Consider the following 27994-nt stretch of genomic DNA (forward strand, 5'->3'; position numbering starts at 1 on the left):
TCAGGCCTCAGGTTTGGGGAAATGTTTTATTACCAATGTACAAATTGACAAATTGCACCCCAAAACAATGGGCAGGGTGAGCTGGGGTCGGACAGTTGTCAGCACTGGAATGAGGGGTTCTGGTTTGGTCACCACAGATGGGAAGGGGAGCTCACACCATACCCAGGAGGCAGGAGATGGCAAGCAGAGGAAAGAAGAGAAGCTAGGAATGCCCAGGACAGGGGATGTGGGACGCCTTTGCAGGGAGGGCTGCTTTTGCTCAGGGCTTAGGGCTTTTAGCTGTAACTGCCCCTGTCCCATCAAGGTTTGAATCCTGATCTGTTTATTCTCTGACTAATTTGTTATGTTACTCTGATCCCTGCCCAGTCTGTCGCTCCCTAACCAATGAACACTTTTCTGTCTGTGAACTCCAATTTGTTTGTAGCTCTAGGCTGTTTACAAGCTCATAATTCATCTATGACCCTTTATAAGCTTTAACATATTATCTCGCTCTTCTCATTATGTGTGACCTCTGGCTTGTGACCCTTTCTGCCCTTTATCACCCCTGGCATCTGTTTGTAAAGCCCTGATATAATCTGTGAGTCTCCTCCTCAGTTGCCTTGGTCACAGCTACTGGGGGTAATGAGGTTGTCCTAAGCATTTAGAAATAAATTTTAATTGAGGAAAGCAGGGAAAGCTTGGGGAGTTCCCCTGCCTCTCCAACCAGGAGGAAATGGAGGCCAGAGGAAACATCTGGTGCCCCTCGGCCCACCCTTTGCAGCACAGACTAAGAAGAAGCCCTGCCTGCCTCCTGAGGGGCCTGCCATCAGCCTCTCTATCACACATGTCACACGAGCAAACTGGTTGCTGAGTGCTTCAGAAATGGAGACACAGTTGCCGTCCGAGAAATACGGGCAGCTCTGAGGCTGTGCATGTGAGGCCCTGCACACTCGGAGCCTCACACACCTGAGACCTTACATGAGGTCTTACATCAGGGCTCCGCGTTCCTGCCACAATTTGTCCATATTTCTCATGCATTGCCCTATCGGAGGCCCTTTGTGAGAGGCAGTGTGATACTGGATTTAGGATTGAGAGACCTGAATTCAAATCCTACCTCAGACACCTCCCAGCTGGGAGACTCAGGGCACGTTATTTAGCTTGTTTCCTTACATGTAAAATGAAGACAATAGTACCTGTGGTCCTGTCCCTCCTGTCTCATGGGGCCATTGTAAGGACCAAGGGAGATGACCGATGTGTCTTACTTTGCCAGCTTTAGAGCACAAGACTAAGAATGTCGGCTATTCTCAGGACTTTGTGATCCCAGGGTAGAGACCACAGCCTCCCTTCTCCCCTCCCTGCCTCAGGGGCTCAGTCAAGAAGGTTTGGGGAGGGGGAAGCCCAGGAATCCAGAGGAGTGACTGGATCCAAGGCCACTTCCAAGCCTGGGGCTGGGATGAAATGGGGCAAGAAGAGACCCTGAAGGGCTACTTGGGATCAGAGACACCAGATGCAGGTGCAGAGGCTGGGATAGGAGGGAGGATGCCTGGGGCCCAGGCTGGAGGGGTGGGCTTGAGAAAGTTCCTAATGACCCCCAGCTATTTTTAGTTCCTTGGTGAACCCATTCCTCCGGGACTGAGGGAGGCAAAAGGGAGAACCCAGGCTCAGGGGTAGGGATGATTATAGGCTGGCCAGAGGACCTGTCCTGGGTGCTTTGGGATCAGTCTTCCTCTGACCTCCAGTGTGGTTCTGTGAAAGTGAGTGATTCACTCTTCAGAGGCTGCAGCAGGAGGTGAGAGAGTGGGGGAAGGGTGTGGGAGGTGAGATGTTGCCTGAGAAACCACAAGACACTGGTGTAGATTTATAAAAAGGAGCAGGGAGGACCCAGGGCAGGGTGGGGTGAAGGGTGGCTCACTCGGCTGTGGGGCCGGCCCGGGAGCAGCACCGAGGCCTCCGCATGCTCTGCAACAGGGACCTGAACAAGCTGGGGGGGCGTTTGGCTTCCCCGGGCCGGGGGCCACCTCTGAGAGAGCCGGCCCGAGTGCCAGGTAGCTGTGGCCCAGAGGGTCCCCCTTGCCGCCCATGCTCCTCGATCTGCTTTTCCAGGTGCTTCTGGATGGCCATCCCCAGCACCTCTACCTCCATGGAGGCCCCATACACCTCCCATGTCATGCCCTTCTCATCCCAGCTGACCTCCCGCACAGGCTCAGGGGCTTCCTCAGTGGCTCGCACCTGTACTTCTGGATAGGAGGCCTGGGGAGATGTGGTCACTGGGGTCATGGGGCCAGTGGCTACTGACCGGGTCTCCACACCCATGGACACCTGCATCTCCACATCCTTCTTGGATAGCAGGAGGCCCGGGCTGCGAGAGGCTGGAGCATTCTGAGCAGTGGGCTGGAAGCTGAAGGTCGTGGGGCCCGAGCCATCCTGGGGAGTCATGGGGCTCACCGCCACGGACACACAGGCAGCTCGAGTGTCTGCCTGGGTGCCAGCATCCTGCTGGGGAATGCTCACATCCCAGGATGGTACTTTGGTGAAATTATCCCTAGTCCTGACTTCCCTGACTGGAGTTGGGTCCACTGCTTTCTGTGGGGCTCCAGGAAGCTCCTGGATCCCCTCTGGGCTCAGTGGGATTCCCTCTGCTCCAGTCCCGGCAGGGCCAGCTGGGTTCATCTTCTGCAGGTCTGATTGTGGGGAGCACCCCAAGGACCATCCTTGGCTTGGGGGTACAGATACAGTTTTTTGAGATTCCTCTGTGGTTGGTTGGGTTCCAGGGACCTGCATTGAGGGGGTCCCATGTCCGGTGACAAAGAGTGCTGTTGCTGCCTTATGGCTGAAATCTGCATGGGTGGCCTGGGGGGTTCCACAAATAGCCATTTCTTTGTTCCATGTCTGGGAGTCAGAGGAAGAAGGCATTGTCTCTGGTTTGGGGGAGGCTAAGTTCTGACTTGAGTTTTCTGGGAGAAGTTCTTTTGAGGTTGGAGACTTCTTAGAGGACACAAGGTCTGCTTTCCCAAAAGATGCAGCATCCAATTCCTTCATAGATGTGGGACTTGCCTTCCCCAAAGGCTTGGGATCCACTTTTAAGGGCAGGGGATTCAACTTCTCTGAAGACATAGGGTCTTCCTTTTTAGGGGATGTGAGTTCTGCCTTCTGCAAGGGTACAGGATCAACCTTTTCTAAGGGTCTGGGATCTGTTTTTCCTGAGGATGCTGGGTTGATCTTCCCTAAGGACATAGGATCTATTTTGTCTGAGGAAACAGGATCCACCTTCCTTAAGGAGACAGAATCTGTCTTCCCCAAGGATATGGGCTCTCCCTTGTCCGAGGAAACATGAGTCAGCTTCCCCAAAGATACAGAAATAGGATCTTCCTTCTTCAAGGACAAGGGGTCTGTCTTCCCCAAAGGGATATGATCTGTTTTTCCTGAGAGCACAGGCTCCATCTTTTCTGAGGCAATAAGTTTTGTTTTCTCTGAGGAAAAGGAATCGATTTTCCCTAAGGAGATGGGATCTACATTTCTCACAGATACAGGATTCACCTTCTCTGGAGAAATGGACTCTGCCTTTCCCAAGGACACTAGATCGACTTTTCCTAAGGACATAAGACTCTCCTCCCCAGAGGATGTGGAATTTGCCTTGCCCAGAGGCACAGAATCTATTTGTCCTGGGGAATCTTCCTTTCCTGGGGACCCAGGATGTACCTTTCCTGCAGACACCGATGTTGCCTTTCCTGAAGCAATGGCATCCTCCTTCCCCAAGGGCTTGGGGTCCACTTTCCTGAGGGACGTGGAATTTGCCTTCCCTGAGGCCACAGAATCTACTGTCCCTGCAGATACAGGATCTGCTTTGCTCAGAGGCACAGGATCTACATTCCCTCGGGAAGTGGAATCTTCCTTCCCTAATGATCCCGGCTGTACTTTCCCTTTAGACACAGTATCTGCCATTTCTGAGACAATGGCAACCTCCTTCTCCAAGGGCAGAGAATCCATTTTCCCTATGACCATGGGGTCTGTCTTCCCAGAAGATACTGAGTTTGCCTTCTCTGAGGGTGAAGGATCTGCTTTTTCTAAAGAAATAGGGTCCATCTTTCCCACGGACATCGAGTATGCTTTCCCCTGGGTCAAGAGATCCATTTTCCCTGAAGCTACTGGATCTCCCTTCTCCAGCGACATATGACTGTCCTTCCTCAGTAATACAGGGTCTGATGTTCCTGAAGACAAGGAATCCTTCATCCTCACAGAAGCAGGATCATTTTTTTCTGAAGACATACAATCCATGTTCTCCAAAGTCACAGAACTTATTTTCCCCAAAGGTGTAGGATCTTTCTTCTCACAGGACAGAGGATCTGGCTTCCCTGAAGCTGAAACCGACAGTGGACCTGAAGGCTCTATTACAGTCTCTTTTGGAGGGGGCTCTTCTGGTAGCCCCAAACTGGCCTCTTTTCCTGACTCTTCCTTTCTGCTGGTGGTCCAAGTGGGAGAGGGGCTGGGGCACTTGGAATCAGAGGAACAAATCAGGGAACTTCCGCTAGGACCCAGTTCTTTTGGACTCAATGGTAAATGTTTCTCTGATCCAGATGCTAATTTTTCCAGCTCAGAGGGGTGACCAGGTCCCAGACTCACCTCGGAGGCTTCTGTCTTGGGCTGATCTTGAGGCTCAGAGCTGGCTGCTTCACTAGGGAGACTCAGCTCACTCACACAGCAGTTCCTCATGGCCAGGTCCGTAGTTTGGCAGCTCCTAACATGATCACAGAGAGAGGCAGACTGAGCTACCTGTGGCAGGTGGGGCCCAGGTTCTTGAGGCAACAACTGCAGGCTGGCTGTCTCTTTAGTGCTGCCCATGTTCCCATAAGCCCTGGGCCATAGTCTGTCCGATGTTTCCAATGGTTCTGAAATAGAGGACAGAGAGGCTATTCAGACTTAGAACTTTGAGGAGTGAAAGAATTATCCAAATCTTACTTTCTCCTTGAAGACCCACCTCCTCCTTGAAGCTTTCCCATCCTCCAGCCCGCACAGATCTATTCCTTTTCTGGCCTCTCACTTAATTCAATCCCACACCACTTAATTTGTCCTTTGACTATAAAGTAATGGCAGGGTAGCTAGGTGGCAGTGAATAGAGAACCGGGCTTACAAGATTCCTCTTCCTGAGTTCAAATCTGGCCTCAGAGAGTTGCAAGCTGTGTGGGCCTGGACAAGTCACTTACTTAATCTGTTTGCCTCGGTCTCCTCATCTAGAAAATGAACTGGAGAAGGAAATGAAAAGCCACTTCAGTATCTTTGCCAGGAAAACCCAAATGAAGTTTGGGGCAAACCCAGAGAGCCAGACATCTGAAATGACTGAACAACAAATAAAATAAAGGCAGTTAAGTGAAGCAATGGGTAGAATGCTGGATCTGGAGTCAGGAAGACCTGAGTTCAAATTTGTTCTCAGACATTTACTAGCTGTGTGACACTGGGCAAGTTACTTAATTCCTGTTTTTCTTTTGTTTATGTATTCATTCATTTCATTCATTCATTTATTTTTGCTGAGGCAATTTGGGCTATATGACTTACCCAGGATCACACAGCTAGAAAGTATTAAGTGTCTGAGGCTGAGTTTGAATTCAGGTCCTCCTGATTTCAGGCTGTTTTTCTTTACAGATATTTGGAACTAATTTGTAAATAAGCTGTTTTTCTCAGTTTCCTCAACTATAAAATGGCTATATTGGCAGTATTTACTTCCCAGGGTTGTTGTGAGGATCAAAAAAGATAACATTTGCAAAGCACTTAACAATCTTTCATTCATATATACATATACATACACACACACACACACATATAAAGTAAGTGTTGACTACTGACTTCAGTTAGGCTAGCTATATTACCTATAATAAAAGGTCACATTTCTATAGTATTTTACAGACATTATCTCATTGGATACTCATTAATCCTGTGAGGGAAACAGCATAAAAGTATAATTGCTCCTATTGTTCAGATCATAGAATCATAGGATTTTGAACTGAAAAGAATCTGCGAGATCATGTAGTTTAGAGGTTCTTAAGTCCATGAACTTAAATAAATATTTTGATAACTATATTTCATGTAATTGGTTTTCCATGAAATTTTATGTATTGTATATATTTAAAGACATTGATCCCTGACCTGGTTCAATCTTCTCAATAAACAAAAGCAGAAAATAATATTTAGAGAGAGGGAAAAGGCCATGTTCAAAGTCACACAGATGGTCAATTGAGGGTAAACTAGGTTTTATCACTCTGACTTTAGTGTTCTTTGCCTTGTTTTTTCTTTCTTCTTCTGTCTCTCTCCCTTGCTCCCTTTCTCTCTTTTTGTCTGTTTCTGTCTCAGTCTCTGTCTCTCTCTTTTTTGTTTGTATGTGTGTGTGTCTCTGTCTCTATCTCTCTTTTTCTCTTCTTCTGTCTCTCTCTCCTTCTCTGTCTCTCTTCTCTGTGTCTGTCTGTCTCTCTCTCTCTCTCTTTATCTCTCTGACTTACTCCCTCCTCTCTGTCTCTTTATATGAAGTTGTTTTATATATATATATATATATATATATATATATGTATATATATATCCACCTATGATATGGCTGGCTTTTTGGTTCCTATATAGATACATACTTGAGTTCAAATTCAGCTCCAAATACTTCCTAGCTGTGTGATCTTGGGCGAGTCACTTAGCTTCTATCTGCCTCAATTTCCTCATTTGTAATATTGGGATAATAATAATACCTACTTCCTAGGGTTGTGTGAAGACCAAATGAAAAAATATTTATAAAGTGCTTTATATACTTTAAAACACATATAAATGCTAGCTATTATTATTAAAATATTTATTTATTATAATCCATTTCATTCAATGTAAGAGGAAGTGTGATATAGTGGAATGAATGCTGGCTTTAGAGGATCTGGGTTTCAATCTTAACTCTGTCACTGTGTAATATATAAAGTAAATTGCTTAATCCCTTTGAGTCTCAGTTTTCTCATCTGTAAAATGAGACGATTGGGCTAACTGGAGCTCTAATAAGCAATCCTAGTTCCTTGGGGACAAGCAGTGAGAATGGTACTGTGTATCAACTTTTAAAACAAATTAACTGGTTTGGGGAGGGGAGGATAGAGGCCTTATATTTCAGGACAGTAGGCCTTGTGGGGATGGGAGTGAAAATAGACAGCTGAGACCAGACAATGCCTGGGGGGAAGAAGGCAAAAGAAGGATGTGGAATGGGGGTTTAGGAAAGAAAGCATGTCAGCTTCCTCACTTAACTAGTATTTTTAACTCCCTTTTGAAGAAGGGAGGCTTGTCAGCACTCCAAATTTTGATTCCCTGGTACAAATCCTTTACTCAAAGTTATATTTACCATCTTGGGATTAGATAATCCCAAAGGTCCATTCCTAAATCCCATAATCCTAGATAGTTATCGAAGCCAACATATACAGAGGAAATATCAGACTGAGCAAAGAGATATTGCAAAAATGCATGGGATAAGATGTCCTAAGCATAAGCTATGCATGACTCTCTCTTGCTCAGATATTTTGAATCAAACTGCTGTAAGTTTCAAGGGAATGAGTCTGATCGGTGTAGCCAGTCTGTGAGATCTGATGTAGTTAATGAAGCAGTAAGTGATCACATCCTCTATTAAAGGACCCCTTGTGTTTTATCACTGCAGGACTGATCATGTTGCTTCTCTACTCAATAAACTCCCCTGGCTCCCTGTTGCTTCTAGGATCAAATACAAACTCTGTTTGGTTTTTAAAAATCATTACAACTTGTCATCAACCCTCCTTTATTAAACATTATTCCTCTTCTAACATTCTAAAGTCCAGATAAACTGGCCCTCTTCTTGTCTGTCCAATATGATGGTCCATCTCTTGTCTTTATACTGACTAATCCCCCCACAGAAGTGTTTTCCCTTTATCACCTTCAGCTCTTAGAATCCTTTATTTTCTTCAAAACTCTCATGTCCCTCCTCACACCCCTCCCATAAAGCTTCTTCTATTGCTGCTATTGCCCTTTAATTTGTATTCTTCATGCATGTTTATTAACCTACATGTTGCCTTTAAAATAAAGTATAAACCCTTGAGGACAGGACTATTCCTAACCCAGTGACTGGTACAGAGTTAGCACTTAGTAAATGATAGTTGATTAAATGATTGACTAGTCATCTTGCCATAATCAAGGCTCTTAAAAGCTCTGATAGCAAAGTGCAGACTCTGCTGGAGACATCTGGGGTAAGATCTGTGTATCTGTCTCTAAGGCTTAGCTAAGTGCGGAAAGGCTCATCTCCAGAAGGTTGGCCCCAGGGACTCGCCCAGAATTGTCAACTAAAAAAGAAGATGTTGAGATCTGCTTCTGGATGAGGTGGACCAACACGGGTGAAATAAGAGGACTTTCATATTACTGAGGTAGAAATCACTGGGAGACTATGTAGACCTATCACTAAAGTCCGAGGGTAGCAAACTTCTGGGTCAGATGTTAAGAAGATTTTTCTGAATAAACAATAGCTAATATTTATGTAGCATTTTCTATGTACTATATCTTCTGTAAATATACCAATGGGTTAAAGCAAAGGGAGCCAAAAATTGGGAGAAGCTAATGCTGTACTAGAACAATGATTTTCTATTTTGTAATGGGAATTTTGAGGGGAAGAGACTGAATTAGGGTTCCACTGAAGCCTCTACTGAACTAGGGGAGCATCTATACCACATGGTGCTGACCACATGGTGCAGGTGGAAGGTAGGAAGAGGGTACTCTGATAAATAGGATTTATAAAGGGAGATCTTGCAAGAGTACTTTTTTTTCCTTTTTTTCCCCCTGAGGCAATTGGGGTTAAGTGACTTGCCTAAGGTCACACAGCGAGGAAGTGTTAAGTGTCTGAAGCCAGATTTGAACTCAGATTCTTCTGACTACCTAGCTGGCTCTTCTTTTCTTTTTAAAAAAATAATAATAGCTTTTTATTTTTCAAAATACATGCAAAAATAGTTTTCAACATTCATCCTTTAAAAACCTTGTGTTCCAAATTTTTCTCCCTTCCTTCTTCCTCCTCCTCCTCTTGACAGCAAGTAATTCAATATAAGTTAAACATGTGCAGTTCTTCTAAACATATTTCCACATTTATCATGCTGCACAAGAAAAATCAAATCAAAAGGGAAAAAATAAGAAAGAAAAAAACCAAGCAAGCAACAAAAAAAGGTTAAAATACTGTTGCCATCCCTGTAAGATCAGAGAAGTCTTATTTCTTTAATTTTATTTATTAATTTATTTTTGTCCTAGTAACATTTTGTCTCCTTTTCTCCAACCTCTCCCTTCTTCAATCTGGTCCTCTACAACTACTAATTGATATTTCTAAAACAGATTCCCATCCTCAAAAATCTTCAACAGTTTCTACTGCATCTGTCAAATTCCAATCCTGGCATTTTATAGTCCCTTGTTCCGCAGTGTGACTTTCACCCACCTGTCCTATTTCATGTTACTTCCTTTCACAATCTTTCTATTCTAGTCAAATTAACCTTCTAGCTGTTTCCCAAACATGACATACAACCTTCCTCCTCTGTACATTTGTAAATATCTGCCTAATCGAATCCCTAATTTTCTATTAAACCCAGCTCAGCCACCTTCTCTGCCCCTGCCCCCTCACTTTGTATTACTGAATATATACTTTGTGTTTTCTAACACACATTTTACATCTCCTCCACAATAGAATGTAAGTTTCTTGAGGACAGATAAAGTTCACTTTTGTTCTCATTCTTCAGTTTCTAGTACTTAAAGCCTTCTACTAGTACCTACTAATTTGTACTAAGTATATTGTTCTTGTACATAACTGATATCTTGCAAATGATGATTGACTTCATCTGAATAATAACTCCAAGGTCTATAGCCCTTCACAATTTGCAAAGCACTTCCTCACAAGTGGGGAATGAACCTCCCTGATGTCATGATATCCTTCAAGAATGAAGGACAAACAACAAGAAGAAAAAATATTATAAAGCCACTTTACAGAAGAGAAAAGTGAGGCTCAGTAGTCAAGTACACTGAATTGGTGTACAAGTTCACCAATAATACATGTGTTCTAATTTTCCTACACTTGCCTGGAGTCATATGGCTAATAATTATCAGAACTGGGATTGTAGCACTAATGTTAACACTCCTTCTACTACATCTCCTTCTGCCTCTAAGAATTACTTCAAGAGTCTGCAGTGTTTTTGATATGGCCATTCTCTTCACTGACACAGATTACATTCCTGCATGCCTGATGCTTGCATGAGTTACTGTAGCCAAAAATAATTCATCCCTTGTGGTTTCCTTTCTGGGGACGAGCCTCTCCATGATTAGCTAAGATGGTACAAAGATAACCAATAGGTAGCTTCTCAAAAAACATACCTATAAATTATTATCCTCCCACAATACACAAAGGCTCATTAGCTCAAATATATGTCTGCATGCAAATGTGTATGTGCATGTATGTATGTATACATGTGAGTATATGGTGTGTAAGACAGACAGAAAACTCCAGAATGAGAGCATGATAAGCACTTCTCGTAGGGAATGGGTGGTAATAGTTGGTTATGAAAAATGGCTGGACCCAGGAAATTAAATGAACCTAGTCATGTAGATATGCATATGACCCAGCAGGCTCTGTAGCCATCATTGCTGACAGGTTTTGGAGTAGTCAGGATGTTTATCTCTTATCATAAAAAGGCAGAGGGAAGCTCTAGGAACTCTCCCTCTTTTTAAAAAACTTGTGCCTTAGAATTATACAGAATGCCAGATTTGGGAGAGAATTTAGAAAGTCAGAGCTTAGAAGGAACTTTGGATCAAAGAACCCAGGATATCAGAGCTGGCAGAGCAGGAGGGACTTTAGAAAATGGAATGTCAGGACTGGAAAGGAGTCTTGGATTGTAAACACAGAATGTTGCAATTGGGTAGGATCTTAGAATTTAGACTACAAAATGCCAGAGCCAGAAGGAATATTAAAAACTAGGACATAAAATGTTATACTGTTTCCTTTTTGATTTTTTGCCTAACATATTGCCTTCACATAGTGCTTAATAATATTGAACTGAATTGAATCAAAGGTAAGAGAGATCTTAGAAAACAGAACATAGAATGACTGAACTGAATGGGACTTTAGGACATAGAAGGTTAGAGCTGAAAGAGTATTGAACATAAAATGTCAAATCTACAAGGAACTTCAGAATATTATCATAGCTTATAATAATCTATTTGTATAGTTCTTTGTTGTTATTCAGTCATTTTCATTCACATCTGACTTTATGACCTCATTTGGGGCTTTCTTTTTTAAAATATCATTTAATAGTTTATTTTTCCCAATTACTTGTAAAAACAATTTTGGCATGCTTTTTTTTTTTTCTTTTTCAAATTTTGAGTTCCAAATTCTCTTCCTTTCTCATCCCCCTCCACATTGAGAAGGAAAGCAATTTGAAATAGATTATACATAATAAGTCATGCAAAATACATTGCTAAGTAAATCATTCTGTGACACAAAACCAAAAAAAAGCAAGAAAAATAAAGTTGATCTGCATTCAGGCTGTACAAGATTTTTCTTTTGGAAATGGACAACACCTTTCACTATTAGTTTTAAAGAATTATCTTAGATTATTGTATCACTGAGAATAGCTAAGTTATTCAGAATAGATCATTATACCATATTCCCATTTCTGTGCACAATGTTCTACTGGTTCTGCTCATTTCACTTTTCATCAGTTTGTATAAACTTTTCTATGCTTTTCTGAAATTATCCTACTCTTCATTTCATAAAGCACAATAGTGTTCCATTACAATCATATACAATAACTTATTCAGCCATTTCCCATTTGATGAACATACCTTTGATCTCCAATTCTTTTGCCACCACAAAAAAGCTGATACAATTTTTTTGTACACATAGGTTATTTTTCTTTTTATCTCTTTGAGACACAGACCTACTAATATTATTTCTTGGTCAAAGAGTACGCATGTTTTGGGCATAGTTCCAAATCGTTCTTCAGAATGGCTAAATCAGTATACAATTTCACCAATAGTACATTAAAGTTCTAATTTTTCCACACTCCTTCCAACATCTGTCATTTTCATATTAGCCAATCTGATAGGTTCTAAATCTCATCAATAGAGATTTAGAACATTTTTATATGACTATATAGTTTTGATTACTTTGTTTGAAGATTGTTCATATCCTTGAATCATTTATCAATTGAGAAATGGTTCTTGTTTTTATCAATTTGATTTAGTTATTTATATGTTTGAGAAATAAAATCTTTATCAGAGAAACTCACTATAAAATTTTTTTTCACATGAATGATTACCAACAATGTATTTCTTTCCATCCAATTTCCCTCCTGTTTAGTCGTTCTCTTCTTACTTTCCTATATGGTAAGATATTTCTTATATATCTTCTATACCCAATTAAGTGTGCATATTTTGCTTCTGACTTTTCCTCCTCCAAACTTCCCTTCATTCTATCAGTTCCCCCTACTTCCTCACATTATTCCCTTCCTTCCTACTTTCCTGTATGATAAGATAGATTTCTACACCCAATTAAGTGTGCATATTGTTCATTTTTTGAGCCAATTTCGATGAGAGTAAACTTCATATGCTCATCTCCCTGCTTCCTCCATTTCAATCTCTGCTGTAAAATCTCTTTCAAGCCTCTTTTATGTCAGATAATTTATTCCATCCTACCTCTTCCTTTCCTCTTCACCCAGTGTATTATTCTTTCTTATGCCTTCATTTTATTTTTTGGGATAATCATACTATCGCATTCAAGTCACACCTTTGCTTTTTGTCTATGTATACTTCTTCTAACCAGTCTAATAATTCTTTAGGAATTATAAATATCATTTTTCCATGTAGGAATACAAACAGTTTAACCTTATCAAATCACTTATGATTTCCCTTTCTGTTTGCTTTTCAATTCAGTTTTGGCCTTTTTTATCAGAAATGCTAGAAAGTCCTCTATTTCATTAAATGCCAATTTTCCTTCTGAAGGATTATGCTCAGTTTTACTGAGTGGATGATTCTTAGTTATAATCCTAGCTCTTTTTCCCTCCAAAACATTATATTTCAAGCCCTTGAATTTTTTAATGAAGAAGTATCCTGACTATGATTTTATGATATTTGAATTGTTTCTTTTTTACTGCTTGCAATATTTTTTCCTTGCCCTGGGAGGACTGAAATTTGTCCTCAATATTCTTGGGAGTTTTCATTTGGAGATCTCTTTCAGGAAGCGATCAATGGAGTCTTTGAATTTCTATTTCACCCTCTGATTCTAGAATATTATGTTAATTTCTTGAAAGATGAGGTCTAGGCTTTTTTTTTTTATGATGACTTTTATGTAGCCCAATAATTCTTAAGTTATCTCTCCTGGATCTATTTTCCAGGTCAATGAGATAGTTCACATTTTCTTCTATTTTTTTTCATTCTTTTGATTTTATTTGATTGTTTCATTAGCTTCCACTTGTCTAATTCTAACCTTTAAGGAATTATTTTCTTAAGTGAGCTTCTGTACCTCCTTTTCCATTTGAACAGTTCTATTTTTTAAGAAGTTCTCTTTAGTAAATTTTTGTATATCTTTTTATGTTTGGCCAATTCTTCTTTTCAAAGCATTTTTCTCTTCACTGCATTGTTGTGCCTCTTTTACCATTTGGTTTATTCTGTTTTTTTTTAAGGTGTTATTTTCTTCAGTATTTTTTAGTACGTCCTTTATCAAACTGTTGACTTTTTTTCATGATTTTCTTGCATCATTCTCAATTATCTTTTCAATTTTTCCTCTACCTCTGTTAGTTGGTTTTTAAAATCCTATTGGGGCTCTTCCCTGAGACCAATTTATATATTTATATTTTCCTTTAAGGTTTTGGATGCAGGGATTTTGACTTTGTTATTTTCTTCTGAGTGTGTGTTTTGGTATTCTTTGTCACCGTATTAACTCTCTCTACTCAGAATTTTTCTATTATTTTTCACATATTCTGCTAATATTTATATAGTCTGATTATTTTCCAGCCTATTTCTTGACTTTTAACTCTATGCTAAAGTGCGGCTCTATTTCCCAAGTGGAGGGAGTACTGTCCCAATGTTTATTTTTAGCTGCTTTCAGTGATAATTTTGAGACCTATAAAACTTTTGCTTTTCCCAACTGGTATCATTTAAATCTCAGCTTCTTAGACGATCATTCAACTCCCATATGAGGTCTCATAACTGAATGTGGAGATTGTGAAATTATGATTTATTACTAGTAATACTGGCAAGTTACTGGTAATAAATATTTTATTTGTGTACTCATTTTTTATATCTACGTACTTGGAGTCATGTAAAATTTTCTTGAGCGAAAAGGGGTTATGAGTGGAAAAAGTTTAAGAATTCTAGGGAGAGATGTATTTCCTATTCTCCTATACTGTTCACTGGTTTGTGAATGACCACAAGCACTCTTTTCAACCCTGTAACTGTGACCAGGATCCTTGCTCCTGTGGCCACAAGTTCTGCCATGCTAACATTCTTTCTCATTGGATTTAAGGCCCAAGACTGCAACCCAAATCTAAGTATAGGCAATGCAATAGAGTCCTGCTCTGGTGCTAGCAAAAGGACCCCTATAAATCTCCTGACCTGATGTCCAATCCCTTTACTGTCTGTGGGTGGGAGGTTTGCTCATCACTGGTGAGCACGGATTCAATTATCCTGAAGTCCGCTCCTGATTTGCTGGGACCCCATCTGCACTGGAGTTGCCCAAATCCTGGACTACCCTCTTCTCTTGCTCTGGTGCAACAAAGCTTTCCTGCTGACCTTCTAAGTTGTCTTAGGCAGGATAATTGTTTCACTCCATCTTTTTGTGGGTTCTGACACTCTAGAATTTATTTAGAGTCATTATTTGAAAGTATTTAAAGGGATTTGGGGGAAAACTCAGGTGAGTTCCTACCTTTATTCCACCATCTTGACTCTGCCTTCCCTTTTGGAGTTTTCTTGGCAAAGATACTTGAGTGCTTTGCCATTTTCTTCTTACCTCCATCTCCATCATTTAACATTTATATGGTGAGGAAGGAAGTTGAGGCAAACAGGGTTAAATGACTTGTCCAGGGTCACACAGCTGATAGGTGTCTGAAGCTAGATTTGAACTAAGGAAAATGAGTCTTCTTGACTTCAAGTCAAGACTTTATCTACTGAACTACCTAGCTACCATCACAAAACCTTCTTACATTAAAATGTCAACTCTTTAAGGACTTGTGATTTCACAAAATGGGTATTTCCTCTAGCAGTATAGATTGTGACCGCTCCCTAATTTATATGGCCTTTGAAAGTTGCTGTGACAGAAAAAAATCAATATGCAGACAACTTGATGATGGTCCACTTCAAATAGAGCTAGGCTGGTCTTTAGACAACAAATATACCATCTGTATCTAACATTTTTTCATCTTGGTGAGACCTGTCAGAATTTGTGCTTCATTTGCTTAGCCTTCAAGAATTTATGGTTACATGTACACCACTAAGAGATACTGGAGCAGGACTTAATTAGAAACACATAATCATAGTTCATATATATGCTTTGAAGCTTATAAAACCATTTTTCTACTAACAAATCTATGAAGTAGAACATAATGTATTATTATCACCATTTTACAGAAAAGGAAACAAGATTCAGAGATTCAAAGACTCACCCAGATTTGCCAAATGCAGGTTTGGAGGCCTAAATCTCTTATGTCAAGATTTGATTTTTTTTATTATAATACAGATATTTAAAACATCAAAGTTGGAAGAGACTTTAGGGATTATATAGTCCATTCCCCACCCTTGCTCCCAATTCACAGATGAAAGAACTGGGGCCCAGAGAGAGAGAAGGAACTATTCTAAGGTCACCTGGCAAGAAATAAACAGAGATAACCACATGACCATAGCACATGCAAATCCTCAACCTAAGACTTGACCATAATACTAAGACTTGGAATTGGTTTTGCTGATTTGAGGTGGATAGGGTGAAGTTGGGGCTAGATCTGTGATTTCATTGATTTAGGGAACTTCCAGTGACCCAATTTCCTTTACTAATGCATATTGACTTTTCCTTTAGAACTTAGAGCCTTATAGAGATGCCCAGGGCATGGAGATGTTATATGATTTGATCAGGGTCATATAGCTAGGATACAGGATGTCCCCAAAAACCTTAATTCAGTTTAAAATTTTAGCAGCTAAATTGCACTATGACTTTTAGATCATCCTATATTTCAGACTTAAGATTTGAATATTGGTCTTCCTGACTCTAAGAATATCTCTTTCTATGTTTAGCTATGCTGGATTTCTAGAGATTGTTCAAAATATGTGTGGTTTAATCTATGTGATTCAATCAACTAAGTCCCGAACTCCTGCCTATCCAAGGATCTGATATCCTCTTTTCCTCTCAATCCCAAAAGAATCACTTGAATTCTTGAGATCCCAGGGAACATATTTTAAAAGATGGGGTACAGCCTAAAGGCGATAGATTTTCCACATTTGTAAAATGAAGAGATCAGACTATATAATCTCTATGTCCCACTTCCATTCTAACCTTCTAGGAACTTCTGTGTGAATCTCTTCTCCTATTTCGCCGTAACTACCTAAGAAGATTTGAGACATGCCCAGACCACCCTGGGTCTCCTTGATCCTAGCTCCAGACTAGAAGGTCCAGGAAAAATCTTTCCATCCTATTTGCTTCATTCTGATCTGAATTCAGCACTGGTCAGCATCCTCTTGCTTGATGACTTATGGAAGAAAGGATATGGCAAAATTAAAAAATTTGGAACTAGATAAAGACCTCAGAGATAATCTTCATTTAACCCCTTCATTTTACACATGAGAAAACTGATACTTGTGGAGGTGAAGTAAGAAGTGTTTGGTTGTAAAGGAAGTATCAAATAGTAGAAAATACATCAGCTTTTTATGCTTAGAGAACCTGGGTTTGAATTCTGATCACCCTATTTACTACTTGTGTGACTCTTGAGAAAACTCCTCATTGTTCTGAGTCAACTGTTTCCGCTCTATAAAATAGGAATAATAATCTCTGCCTTGTACTCCTCATAGGTTTATGGTATAGTAATGATAGTAGATAGTTATATTGTGATTTAAGTCTAACAAAGAATTCCTCACAAAACTCTTTGAAATAGGCAGTGAAAATATTGTCATTTTACAGATGAAGAAGCTGAGGCTCAGAAAGAGGGAGTGACTTGCTTGTGGTTACAAAATTAGGCAAAGATAGAGACTGAAGGAGATAATGGATGCAAAGAGCATTGTAAATTTCATAGTGCTATATAGATGTCAGCTATTATTAGTACTATTCAATAAGATCAATTGTTGGGCTTCAATTAGTGATTGAAGCCTCATACTAGTTAAGCATGGAGTTTCTTTTACTGGAAGATACCAATGAACCAGAGTAGGCTATGATAGGAGGCTGATTCTGTAAAAGATCTAGGATGGGGGAGTTATTAATGCATTGAAAACTCTCTCTCTCTCTCTCTCTCTCTCTCTCTCTCTCTCTCTCTCTCTCTCTCTTTCTTTCTGTATTTATATATATGTCAATAGATATTATCCAAAAAAGTGACTACGTTTTTAGACTGCATTAACAGAGACACAGTGTCCAGAACAAGGAAAATGACAATCCTACTGTCATTGACTCAGATCATGCCACATTTTATTAAGGGCAAGAGGAGGGTGACTAGAATAGTGAATCCATGCCTGTGAAGATCAAGTGAATGAACTGGGTATGTTCAGCTTAGATAAAAGAAGACTTTAGAGAGAATAGCTTTCTACAAGTATTTGAAAAGCTCCATGGGAAATAAGGATTTGATACTCTCTGCTTAGTTCCAGGGACAAAACCAGGAGCAACATCTGGAGGTTGCAGCTAGATAAATTTAAATTTTACATAATGTTATGTTTACATTAAATAACTTTGGGCTTTTCCCAAGGTCTGACATAAGGATCTATAATCATTGGCATTTATTAAATGTTCACTGAACTGAAGACACCAAAATGATATGAACAGATACAACAAAAAAACCCGATATTTGGAGTTCAGGTATAACTTCAGCTGGCATTAGCACAGATTTGTCCTATTATTCTTTTCTATGTATATATTATTTTCTTTCTTCCTTTGTCAATGTAGTTTCAACCTTCCTCTCAATGACAATCCCCAAATAACTGGAGTTTATTCTGAGGATATATAACCAGTAAGGGAAGAGATACCTACACAGAGATGAGACTTGTCATACAAGGGAATGGTTGAAGGAAATGAGAATGTTTAGCCTGGTGAAAAGAAGGATCATCTTCTAATTTATTTTAGTCATAGTCATGATTTAGAATTATAGAATGATAGATTTAGAGTAGGATGAACCTTAAAACTCATTTAGTCCAACTCACTCATTTGATGGATGAGATCCAGAGAAGGAAAAGGATTTTCCAAAGGTCACAAAATAGTAGTAATCAGATTCAAAACCACGACTTCTGACTATAAATTTGACCTTTTTTCCACTGCACCATGCTGCCTTCTCTCAGAAGGGCTGTCAGGCTAAAAGGGAATAAGACTTATTCCACTTAGCTCCAGAGGGGAAGTTGAGGCACAGTGGAGAGACGCCAAGTTTGACTAAGTGTAAGGAAAAAATTCTTAACAATTAGCTCTCCCAAAGAAATAGGCTTTCCTCATAAGATAGAGAGCCTCGTTGTAAAGGGGAGGCGAAATGATCACTTTTTAGAGGTGTTATAGAAGTACATGTTAGACATGTGTCCTTTGAAGTCCCTTCCAGCTCTGAGATCATGTAAGTCTATGATTCAATTATTCTCCTCCCTTTTACTACTTTTCCATTCATAGGAGCTCAACAAGTTGTGCTGTCAAAACAAAGTGTTTGACATGGAGATACTGTAAGGGAAGCCTTTGGAATACATTTCTTTAAAGACTTGATGACCTATTAGCTGAAAACTTGGTGATCCCTTTGTTCCTCAGCTGGGTGATCCTTCACTAATCACTCTACCTTCAAGGACCCTCAGCTTCCACATTCATTAAATTTAGCTCATACTGGTACTTCTGATCTCCCTGAGGTGCTACAGAAAAAACACCCTGGAAATCTTAAAGTATTGTAAAAATACAAACTCTTATTATTACTATTACTTTTTTGCTTTTAACATTCTATCCTTCCCCCCTTCCCCTTTCTATCTCACTCTCTAAAGAGAAAATTCTAGCTGGCTTTCCAGCCATGCCAGGCATAAGGTTGACATAGGAACCCAAAACTCTCTTTGGTAACAAAGGCCCTTTCAAGTTTTTCTTGACTCCCCAGTATGTGGTAGGTGGGGGGCGGGCCTAGAAATCTTCAGGGAAGACTCAGAACAAAGACCTCAAACCTCTTCAGGAAACCTGGTGACCTCCTGAGTGTAAACTCTGGGGAACTCTAGCATGGATTGTGGAACAGTTAGTGTATCTTGTAGGCATGAGATAGAATTCATGACTATACAAAAGGGTAAAGGACTATACAAATGTGTGTGTATACATGGTATGGCTTGTGTAATTTTGTACCTATGATCACGAGGAGGATGAATATGTGTGGAAGCACACATCCGCCTGTGTGCTTTCATATATTATGAAAATATATGTAGATGTATGTGATAGTTGGTAATTGTGTATGTGTGCATAGGTTTCAATGAGGGGGAAAATGTGCATATGGAACTGAATTTAGCCATCTGTGAGGGGATAGATGAGTATATGTAACAATTATATGCTGGGTGTCTGTGGCCATCTATGAAAACCAGAATGAGAGGAAGCACAATGATGGAGAGTGTGTGACAGCATGAAGGATGGAAGCATGTGTGACTATGTGTATGTGTCATGGCGTAACTAGGAGTGTCAAAATGAGGGTCAGATGCTTCAGTAGGAAAGACTGTATGGATACATGTGGCGGTACATCATCGTATGAAGGATAGAAATGTGTGAAAATGATTGTCATGGCTTTTGTAATTGTGAGTAGGAATAACAGCATGAAAGGGGTGGAAGTTAATCATGATTTATGTGTCTCTCTGTGTAAAACCCAGTGTCATGGGAAGCATCCTTACTGAGAATGTATATACATGCCTGTGACGGGGTTGGTAAGTGATTTTTTTGTTCTTTGTTTAATGATTGTGTGCTTGTGTATAGGAGAGTGTGATTTTCCAAATGTGAGCATATGAGTTTGAGTAAATCCTATTTAAAAGATGTACAAAAATGTGAGCCTATTAGAATATGTGTGTTTAGCTGAGAATGTGTGTACCATAGCACGCAGCTACTTATACAAGTGTGTAAATCTATGAAAATGTGGACATCTCTATGAATGTAAGTACTTGAGAGCTAGAGCTGGTGTGTGAGTGTACAAATGAATCCCCACCCTCACCTCCAATCGATGATAGTGAGAAGGGGCAGATCCCCCCTTCCGCTCCCTAAGATATTGACAAGTTGGGGAGCAGCCCCCTGCCCTCCTTTTCTACGCTCCCCTTCCCCAGAGCAACACCCTGAGATAAGTGCAAGGAAAACAAAGAGGGAGGGAGGAGGGAGGTAGTTTCCACACGTGTGTGCGCCATCCCTGGTACTGGATCTGGGTGGGGGGGAGACAAAGAGAGCAGCGATGCTCTGGGCTCTGAGGCGGAAGCAGCCCCCAATTTGGGATTGAGGTTTGACAAGGAGAAGGTTTGGAAGGCTGCATCCACAAAAATTGTCCCTTCCAGGCCTGGCATCCCTCCCTTTCCACAGCTCTTGAATTTGTACACGTGTGCACATGTGTAAAACGCTTAAGGCTAAGCCCAATACAGGCACATATATGTGCCTACACACAAGCACGCACATGGCACAGATCTCTAGCCTAGAAACAAGGAATGGGGAGTGAGGGGTGGGAGAGGGGGAAAAGAAGAAACCGGTTCTTACCCCCACCTTTCTATCATCCGAAGGCAAGCGGCTGGAGCTAGACCAAGGACCCTCCCAACTTTCAGGATGGGGAGGGGGAAGAGTGAGAGTGTCAGGGGGAGAGGGCATCCAAGACTCAATCAGGACACATGCCTCCCCACCCTTCCCTAATAAACAGGAGAGTTAAGCGGGGCACGAAATCTTGAGAAAGGGCTCTGGGGGAAAGAGCCTGGGGCTGCAGCCAATGGGAGGGGGTGAATGTTGCGGGGTTGGGGGTTGGAGGGAGAGACTGAGCTGGGGAGAATAGAATCTTGGGGGGAGGTGTAACTGAGCCTCTGGAGGCCTGGGTGGATCAGGAACAGAGCCCTCACCCTCCACTCGGGCTCGGCCCACCTGTCCAGTCAGTGAGGGGACCCGGATAGGGGAGGGGGGCAAGGGACAGATGGGGTGGGGGGTGTAGTCGCGGAGTGAGTTAGGGCAGGGGCTGGGATAGGGTTACCTGTGCCCCCTTGGAGCAGCCCTTCCTCCTCCTCAGGCCGCCTCCACTGGGGTCCGGGAGCAGCGCCCGTCTCACCCGTGCCCAGTGCCCTGCGCCCCGCGCCCGCGGTCGCCGCTGCGCTGCTTCCTTCAGTGCCCGGGCTGGCGCCGAGCGCAGCTGTCAGCTCGCGCCCTCCGATGGAGCATGCGCGGGAAGCCGCTGCCTCGGAGACAAGCAGGACAGACGGGGGAGACGCGGGAGAGACTAGAAGAGGGAGGGAGCGAGGAAAGAAGGGAGAGAAGAAGAGAAGGAGGGAGGGAAGGAGAGAGAGAGGGAGGGAGAGGTGGAGAGAGGGAAAGGGAGGGAGAGGGAGAGAGGGAGAGGGAAAGGAAGGAGAGAGAGAGAAAGAAAGAAACAAAGGGGGAGGAAGGGGGGGATGAGGGAGGGATGAAGAGAGGGGGAGGAGAGAGGGAAAGGAAGGAGAGAGAAAGGGAGGGAAAGGGAGGAAGAGAGGGAGAGAGGGAGAGGGAAAGGAAGGAGAGAGAGAAAAAGAAAGGAGGAGGAAGGGGGAAGGAAAAGAGGGAGGGAGGGAGTGGGGAGGAGAGAAAGAAAGGAAAGAGAGAGAAAGGGAGGGAAAAGGAGGGAGAGAAGGAGAGAGAGAGAAAGAAATGGGGAGGAAGGGGGGAGGAAAGGAGGGAGGGAGAGAGTGGGGAGGAGAGAGAAAAGAAGGAGAGAGAAAGAAAGGGGGAGGAAGGGGAAGGAAAAAGGGAGGGAAGGAGAGAGGGGGAGAGAGAAAGATAGAGAGACAGGGAGAGAGAGAAGAGAGAGACAGACAGACAGAGAGACAGAGGGAGAGAGGGAAAAGGTCCACATATATGGAGGGGAAGGAAGCAAAAAGAAGACAGGCAGACAGAAGGATAAAAAAGGGCCAAAACCAAGCAAGAGAGAAAAGATGGGGGGAAGTGAATACCAGAGGAAAGGAGAAGGGAAGAGAGGGAAAAGGGGACATCAGTCTCTTTGTAACCCTCTGAACTAGGGCTAAGTTCAGAGAAGGCAGGAGAAGCAGCATTTTGCTTCTGTACTTCTAGTTATACTGCTCCCCTCACACAAATATTCCACCTCTAATGTGCTTTGTATTTCTAGGATTTTCCATGGGGAAAGAAGATATTTTGTGATATACTGAGTATGAAACAGAGTAGGAATGAGGGAAAGAAATGATATAAACCCAGACCTGCTTCCTGAATATGAATTACTTGACATCAGCTTCACCAACTCTTCAATCTCTCCTCAATCCCCAGCACCTCCAAAAGAAATACTCAAAGAAGAACCATGGAAGTTACCCATGTAATTTAATCCTGATCCCCTGACCACCTCTCCCAACATATATATTTGGGAATTGTCTGAGAATATTTAGTGATTAATCTGTGAACTGGTTGGATCAGAGTTCATTCTGACTATAACCAAGGTCAGGGCTTAATCTGAGACCAAGATTAGGGTTTAGTCCCTTCACAAAGACCTTACTCACTGACCATCTCCATCCCACTGAAATTTGGAATCTACTCTCTGGGTCTCCATCTCTGAGAGATGAGCTTTTAATTTCCCTTGCTGAGCCCCACATACTCATCTTCTCACAATGCCCTAGGGAAACTGCTCTTCTCTCCTTTTCCTCTTCTTCACCCTTTTGAGCAGTCCTTTATGTGCTGTTCCCCTGATTAGAATGTAAACTTCTTGAAGGCAAATATTAAATTGCCTTCAAGAATTCATTAAGCATAGTGCCTGGGACATAGTGTTAAATAAATTATCTATTCATCTATCTACCTATCTATCTAGTTTATGACAAGTTAAAGCTCGGGTTGGAGAGTGAGGTTTTATCTGTGACTGGAGTGCAACATCTATCTGTGTGATATTAACTTGTCCATGAAGATATACAGCCTTCGACCTTGGCCTTGTTAGGGAAGGGATCTGGCAGCTGAGCTGAGGGGCCCAGATGGTTGTCATATCTGCAGTGTCCCCTCCTCCTCCACCCCCCCAGTCAAGGGCAGGAACATTATCTTGGCTGTGAATTTTCCTGTACCTTGTGTAGGGGTAGTCAGGGGTGGGGATGAGACTATTGGTCTGGGCCTCTGGGATTGCCTAGTGAGCAGAAGACAACTATGGGGGATGTGCGGAGGGAGTTGTGAATACTGAGTAGATTCTGGGCCAGAGTTCAGCTCAGCATCTTTGAAGATGCTGAAGATGTTTCAGGTCCCTGCCCTCCCCTCATACAATATCAGCTGGAATGAGACAGGTCTGCTTGTGATTTAAGAATTGTCCGATGAAAATCGCAACTTCCTTCCTGATACTCCCCTTAGGAACAAGGTGAAAAATAGTAGGGATGGGCTCTTGAAAAAGGATGGGGATAGATGGGAGGATAAGGAAGGAACAGAGTGGAAGAGGGATAGGAACAGATAGGAACAGAGGCTGGATATAGGAGACTATAGAGATAGGAATGGAGATGGGGACAAAAGATGGAGGAGGAATGGAGATGGAGAAAGAAATGGAAAAGAGAAGCTTGAGCACAGAGTGAAAGTCTAGGATATTCCTGCAAACTTCTGGGGAGCTCAGTTTCGTCAGTGGCATTGACCTCTAGAAATTCACACCTTTTGGATTTTCCCCAGGGCATCCTTTATATTCCTCAGACAATACTACCTTCCATATACTTGCCTTCAGATCCCCTCATATTTCTTGAAAATACCATACATACCCACTTCTCTTAGATACACCTTTTTCAGACACTTTCTCTCCATCTTCTTTCTACTCTGGATCTACATAAACACAGTTCTTTCATAGAAAATCTTCTAACCTGCAGTCTCTCACAAACACTCCTCAGAAATGTTCTTTATATTCTTACATACACTGTAACACCCATTATGGACTTCATACACAGATGTACACAAAAACATCATGCACTCAAGTGTAATTTTTAAAAATACAACAATTACCACACATAAACAAATATACCTGAAAAATACAGGTTATTATCCAAGGAAGGGGGAGGGGAGAGTTTGGGAGTCTATGTTGTCTATGCTTTCTAAGCATGGGAGATGTGAAGCTGTGGTGGAGGCTCCATGGAGACAGGTTGTGCTAGAGAGGAGGCTGGAGCAGACTGTCCTCCTTCCCATCTTCTGATTCTTTCTGCTGTGTTCCTGACCCTCACCTGTGTATAAACACACACACACACACACACACACACACACACACAGCCAAGTTGTTCACTGATCATCTGCATTGAAGACATCTTACATCGTATAAAAGCATTTCTTCTATCTACCTTATCACACAATTTCTCTCCTTTCCTTGCAAACTCCCTCCCTCCTTTCCTTATTCTCTCTCTCTGTCTCTCTCTCTCTCTCTGTTTCTCTCTCTCTCTCTTTCTCTCTCTCTGTCTCTCTGTCTCTCTCTCACACACATACAGATACATATAATCTGTCCCTTTCTCACTCTCTAATTGTCTGTCTGACTGACTCTTCTTTTTCTCTCACTCATATTCTCCTTCTTTTCACCCCTAACAATAGATAACACACATGAGAGGGTACAACGGAGGAAGGGCAGGGCCCCTAGTAGAGCCCATTCATTGCCTCTTTGCTTGTGTGAATATGCAAAAGCACCTACAAGACAAGTGCACATACAGATGACAGATCTTTGAATAATATATTTATGCCCACACATATTTTCTCCCATAGTTACACACAGATACATAAATTTATAAAAATACAGAGATACACAGGCATGTGTATTTGTATTTTTATGAATTTGTGTAACAGGCATGTGGGCTATATGTTCAGATAAATATACATAGACATTTATAGCCCAATTAACAAACACAGATTAGCATATTTGTGATATACATATGCTTACATAAATACACAGATACATACAGATATACACACACAAGATATATATGGATATATACACTCATGCACACTAATGAACAACTATACAAATACATACATATATGTTCATAAATGGAAATACCCAAGGAGATAAATGAATATACAAAGACACATAAACACTTACATAATATACACAGACCCAGAAAGAGATATACACAAAGACAGGCACAGTTAAAGAATTAATGGAAGGATGAATATCTTGTGCCATAGAAAGCAGGACAAAGATAAGAGATAAGCACAGTCAGCTCTGACAGCTCCTTAATTCCCTTGTGGCTACTCATCCACACAGGCAAGCATCCACATAGACACAAAAGCATAAGAGAAGCCTAGCAGGCAGCCCTAAACTGGCCCCTGGATAAAGTGGGATGGGGTGGGCCAGGCCTTGGGTGAGTGAGTTTAGGCTATGACTCACACATGAATCATATCTCTGAGCAGTTGCTAATCTGGCCACCTTTGATTCCTCCAAAGAGTGGTTCCACCTCCTTCCAGCTGCTGGGGCAGAGAGTTGTCAAGAGTGAAGAGAACTTGGTTGGGGGGAGGGGAAGAAAGGCACAAAGAAGAGATAGGAAGATGGGAGGTTGGGAAGGGCTCTCCCAGGTCTGGGCTCTTATCATAAGAAGGAAGGTTCAGGTTGAACAGGGCTTTTTTCCAATTCCTCTCCACCCCCAGCCAGCATAGCTCCTGATCAGATGCTTAGACAGCTCCCCACAGGGCAATGGTGATGGGGGTGGGAATGATGGTGGTGGTTTGACAGCCTGTTTATTTCATAGTTAACCCAAAGGAAGAGCTTGTGCATCTGTGCCTTTGTCTCTATCTCTGTATGCATTGTATGCCCATGTGTTTCTTTGGTATCTGTGTATCTATATTAGCATTCTTTTACAAATGCCATGACAGAAGTTCAGAGGACAGAAGTTACTTTCAATTCAAGCCAGTTCAAAAGACATTTATTAAGGCCCCTCTTATATGTAAAACACTATGCTTGGCATTTGGGGAGATGAAAATAGATTACAAGTAAAAAAGTTCCTGCTCTCAAGGAACTTACAGTCTACATTCCACATGGTTAAGTTAGTAAAGAGCCAGGACTTAAAAGAGACCTCTTGATTCCCAGCCTAGAGCTCTTTCTTCTGAATTTTGGCTGCATCCAATGGAAGGAACTAATTTCATTTTACACATTTGGCACTAATCCCATGCAAATCAATACAGATTTATGCAAAGTGATTCCTAAATGTGTGTGTGTGTGTGTGTGTGTGTGTGTGTGTGTGTGTGTGTGAATTATGGGGAGGGAAGGAAAGAATATGACATTCTAAGATAGGCTCCTCATTCTACTTTGTTTCTTTTTTAGATGAATCTCTTATTGGATACAGGTGCTAAAGATCATGAAGTTTAGTTACAAATTCAGACTATTTATCATCTCTAGCCTTTAAATCCCTCTAGTCCCATACATAAACATAGACGGTGAGGCCCCACAGGGGATTGCCACTCTCCTGAGGACAGAGTGGAAAAGACACATCTCCCCTGAATCGGAAACCAGAGTCCCAATTGGGAGAAAAACTGGGAAATGAAGAGCTGGTCTGAGGCACTATGGGGACAAGGTTTTAGGCTCTACCAAGAAGTAACTCATATTGCACATGTCCAGAGTCATCACTAGGAAGAAAACTCACCGGTGTGGACAAGGAGCTGCTTATGTCCAGATAATAATTGTTTCCATTTCTGTGGCACCTTAAGATTTAAAAAGTTTTTCCCTCACAGAAGCCCTTTGAAGCTGAAGGTACCTATGTTATCATTTATTTTGATCAAATTAAAAAATAGGCTTCAAGAGATGAAGAAACTTGATTCAGAGCAGAGATTTAACAAATGGAAGAACCGAGGTACCCTGATGCCAGATCCATCACCCTTTCTCCTACTCCATCCTTTGATACTTTTTCATCATTTATAAGGAAGTGCCCTGAATTTTGAGTCGAAGGACCTGGATTCAAATATCAGCTCTTCTACTTAATATGTTCGATATTGAGCCAATTATTTTTACCTCTATTATCCTGAGATTTCTTCTCTTTAAAGTTAAGGGACTAGGCTTGACGATCTCTATCCTTTTCAGCTCTAAATTCTATGATTCTAGTTGGGCATATCTGTGAAATGAATGTGATATTGGGCTATTGGCAATTTGCTTCCAGAAATTCAAGGAATAATAATAGATTCAGCACTATGGACAGCCCCCAATGAATTAAAAAATTACTATCTCAGAGTTAGAAGGGACTAAGGGTTCCAAAGTTCTATTTACTGCTCTTCCATAGTATCCCTTACAGGGAGTCCTAAAAATGTTGCTTAGTAACCTTCATTAATGAAGGTTGCTGGAGAGCAAACTAACTTATGAGGTGGTCATTTAGGTTTTGAACAACTGTAGTTATTAGAAGTATTTTCCTTCTACGAAGTCAAATTCTACCATTGTCAAATTTCCTTAATCCCTAATTTTTCTTTTTACCTTATGGGGTCAAATAATACATCTTCAGATATTTGAAGACATCTAAGATAACTAATGTCTCTTCCCAGAATGTTTTCTTTCTTATGATCTCTTATCTGTCTCAGAAGGTGGAGAAAGGAATCTCTTCTATTGCACTCCTGAGCCTATAATCTCTTCCCTCCATATTGACCATATTTCTGCAATAAAACAAATTACCTAAGCGGATAAGAGGCATTGTGCAGTACAAAGAATGTGGGATTTGGAAGTTAGAT

At 41.6% G+C, this 27994-nt stretch overlaps 1 protein-coding gene across 1 annotated transcript; it reads right to left on the minus strand.

Moving 5' to 3' along the window:
* Positions 1 to 12: 12 nt before the first annotated feature.
* On the minus strand, positions 13 to 21699 carry GPRIN1 (G protein regulated inducer of neurite outgrowth 1). The gene is made up of 2 exons (XM_051979002.1): positions 21354 to 21699; positions 13 to 4865 (listed from the first exon to the last, which is right to left on the minus strand). Exon 2 carries the CDS (start codon positions 4816 to 4818, stop codon positions 1888 to 1890), a length of 2931 nt encoding a protein of 976 aa, XP_051834962.1. The 5' UTR covers positions 4819 to 4865; positions 21354 to 21699; the 3' UTR covers positions 13 to 1887.
* Positions 21700 to 27994: the final 6295 nt, after the last annotated feature.

This window comes from Antechinus flavipes, chromosome 2 (assembly GCF_016432865.1).
Source record: "Antechinus flavipes isolate AdamAnt ecotype Samford, QLD, Australia chromosome 2, AdamAnt_v2, whole genome shotgun sequence".
NCBI lineage: Eukaryota > Metazoa > Chordata > Mammalia > Dasyuromorphia > Dasyuridae > Antechinus > Antechinus flavipes.

Excerpts from the sequence above, each read along its gene's own strand:
- GPRIN1 (XM_051979002.1), bottom strand. The coding sequence starts at position 4,818 with ATGGGCAGCACTAAAGAGACAGCCAGCCTGCAGTTGTTGCCTCAAGAA.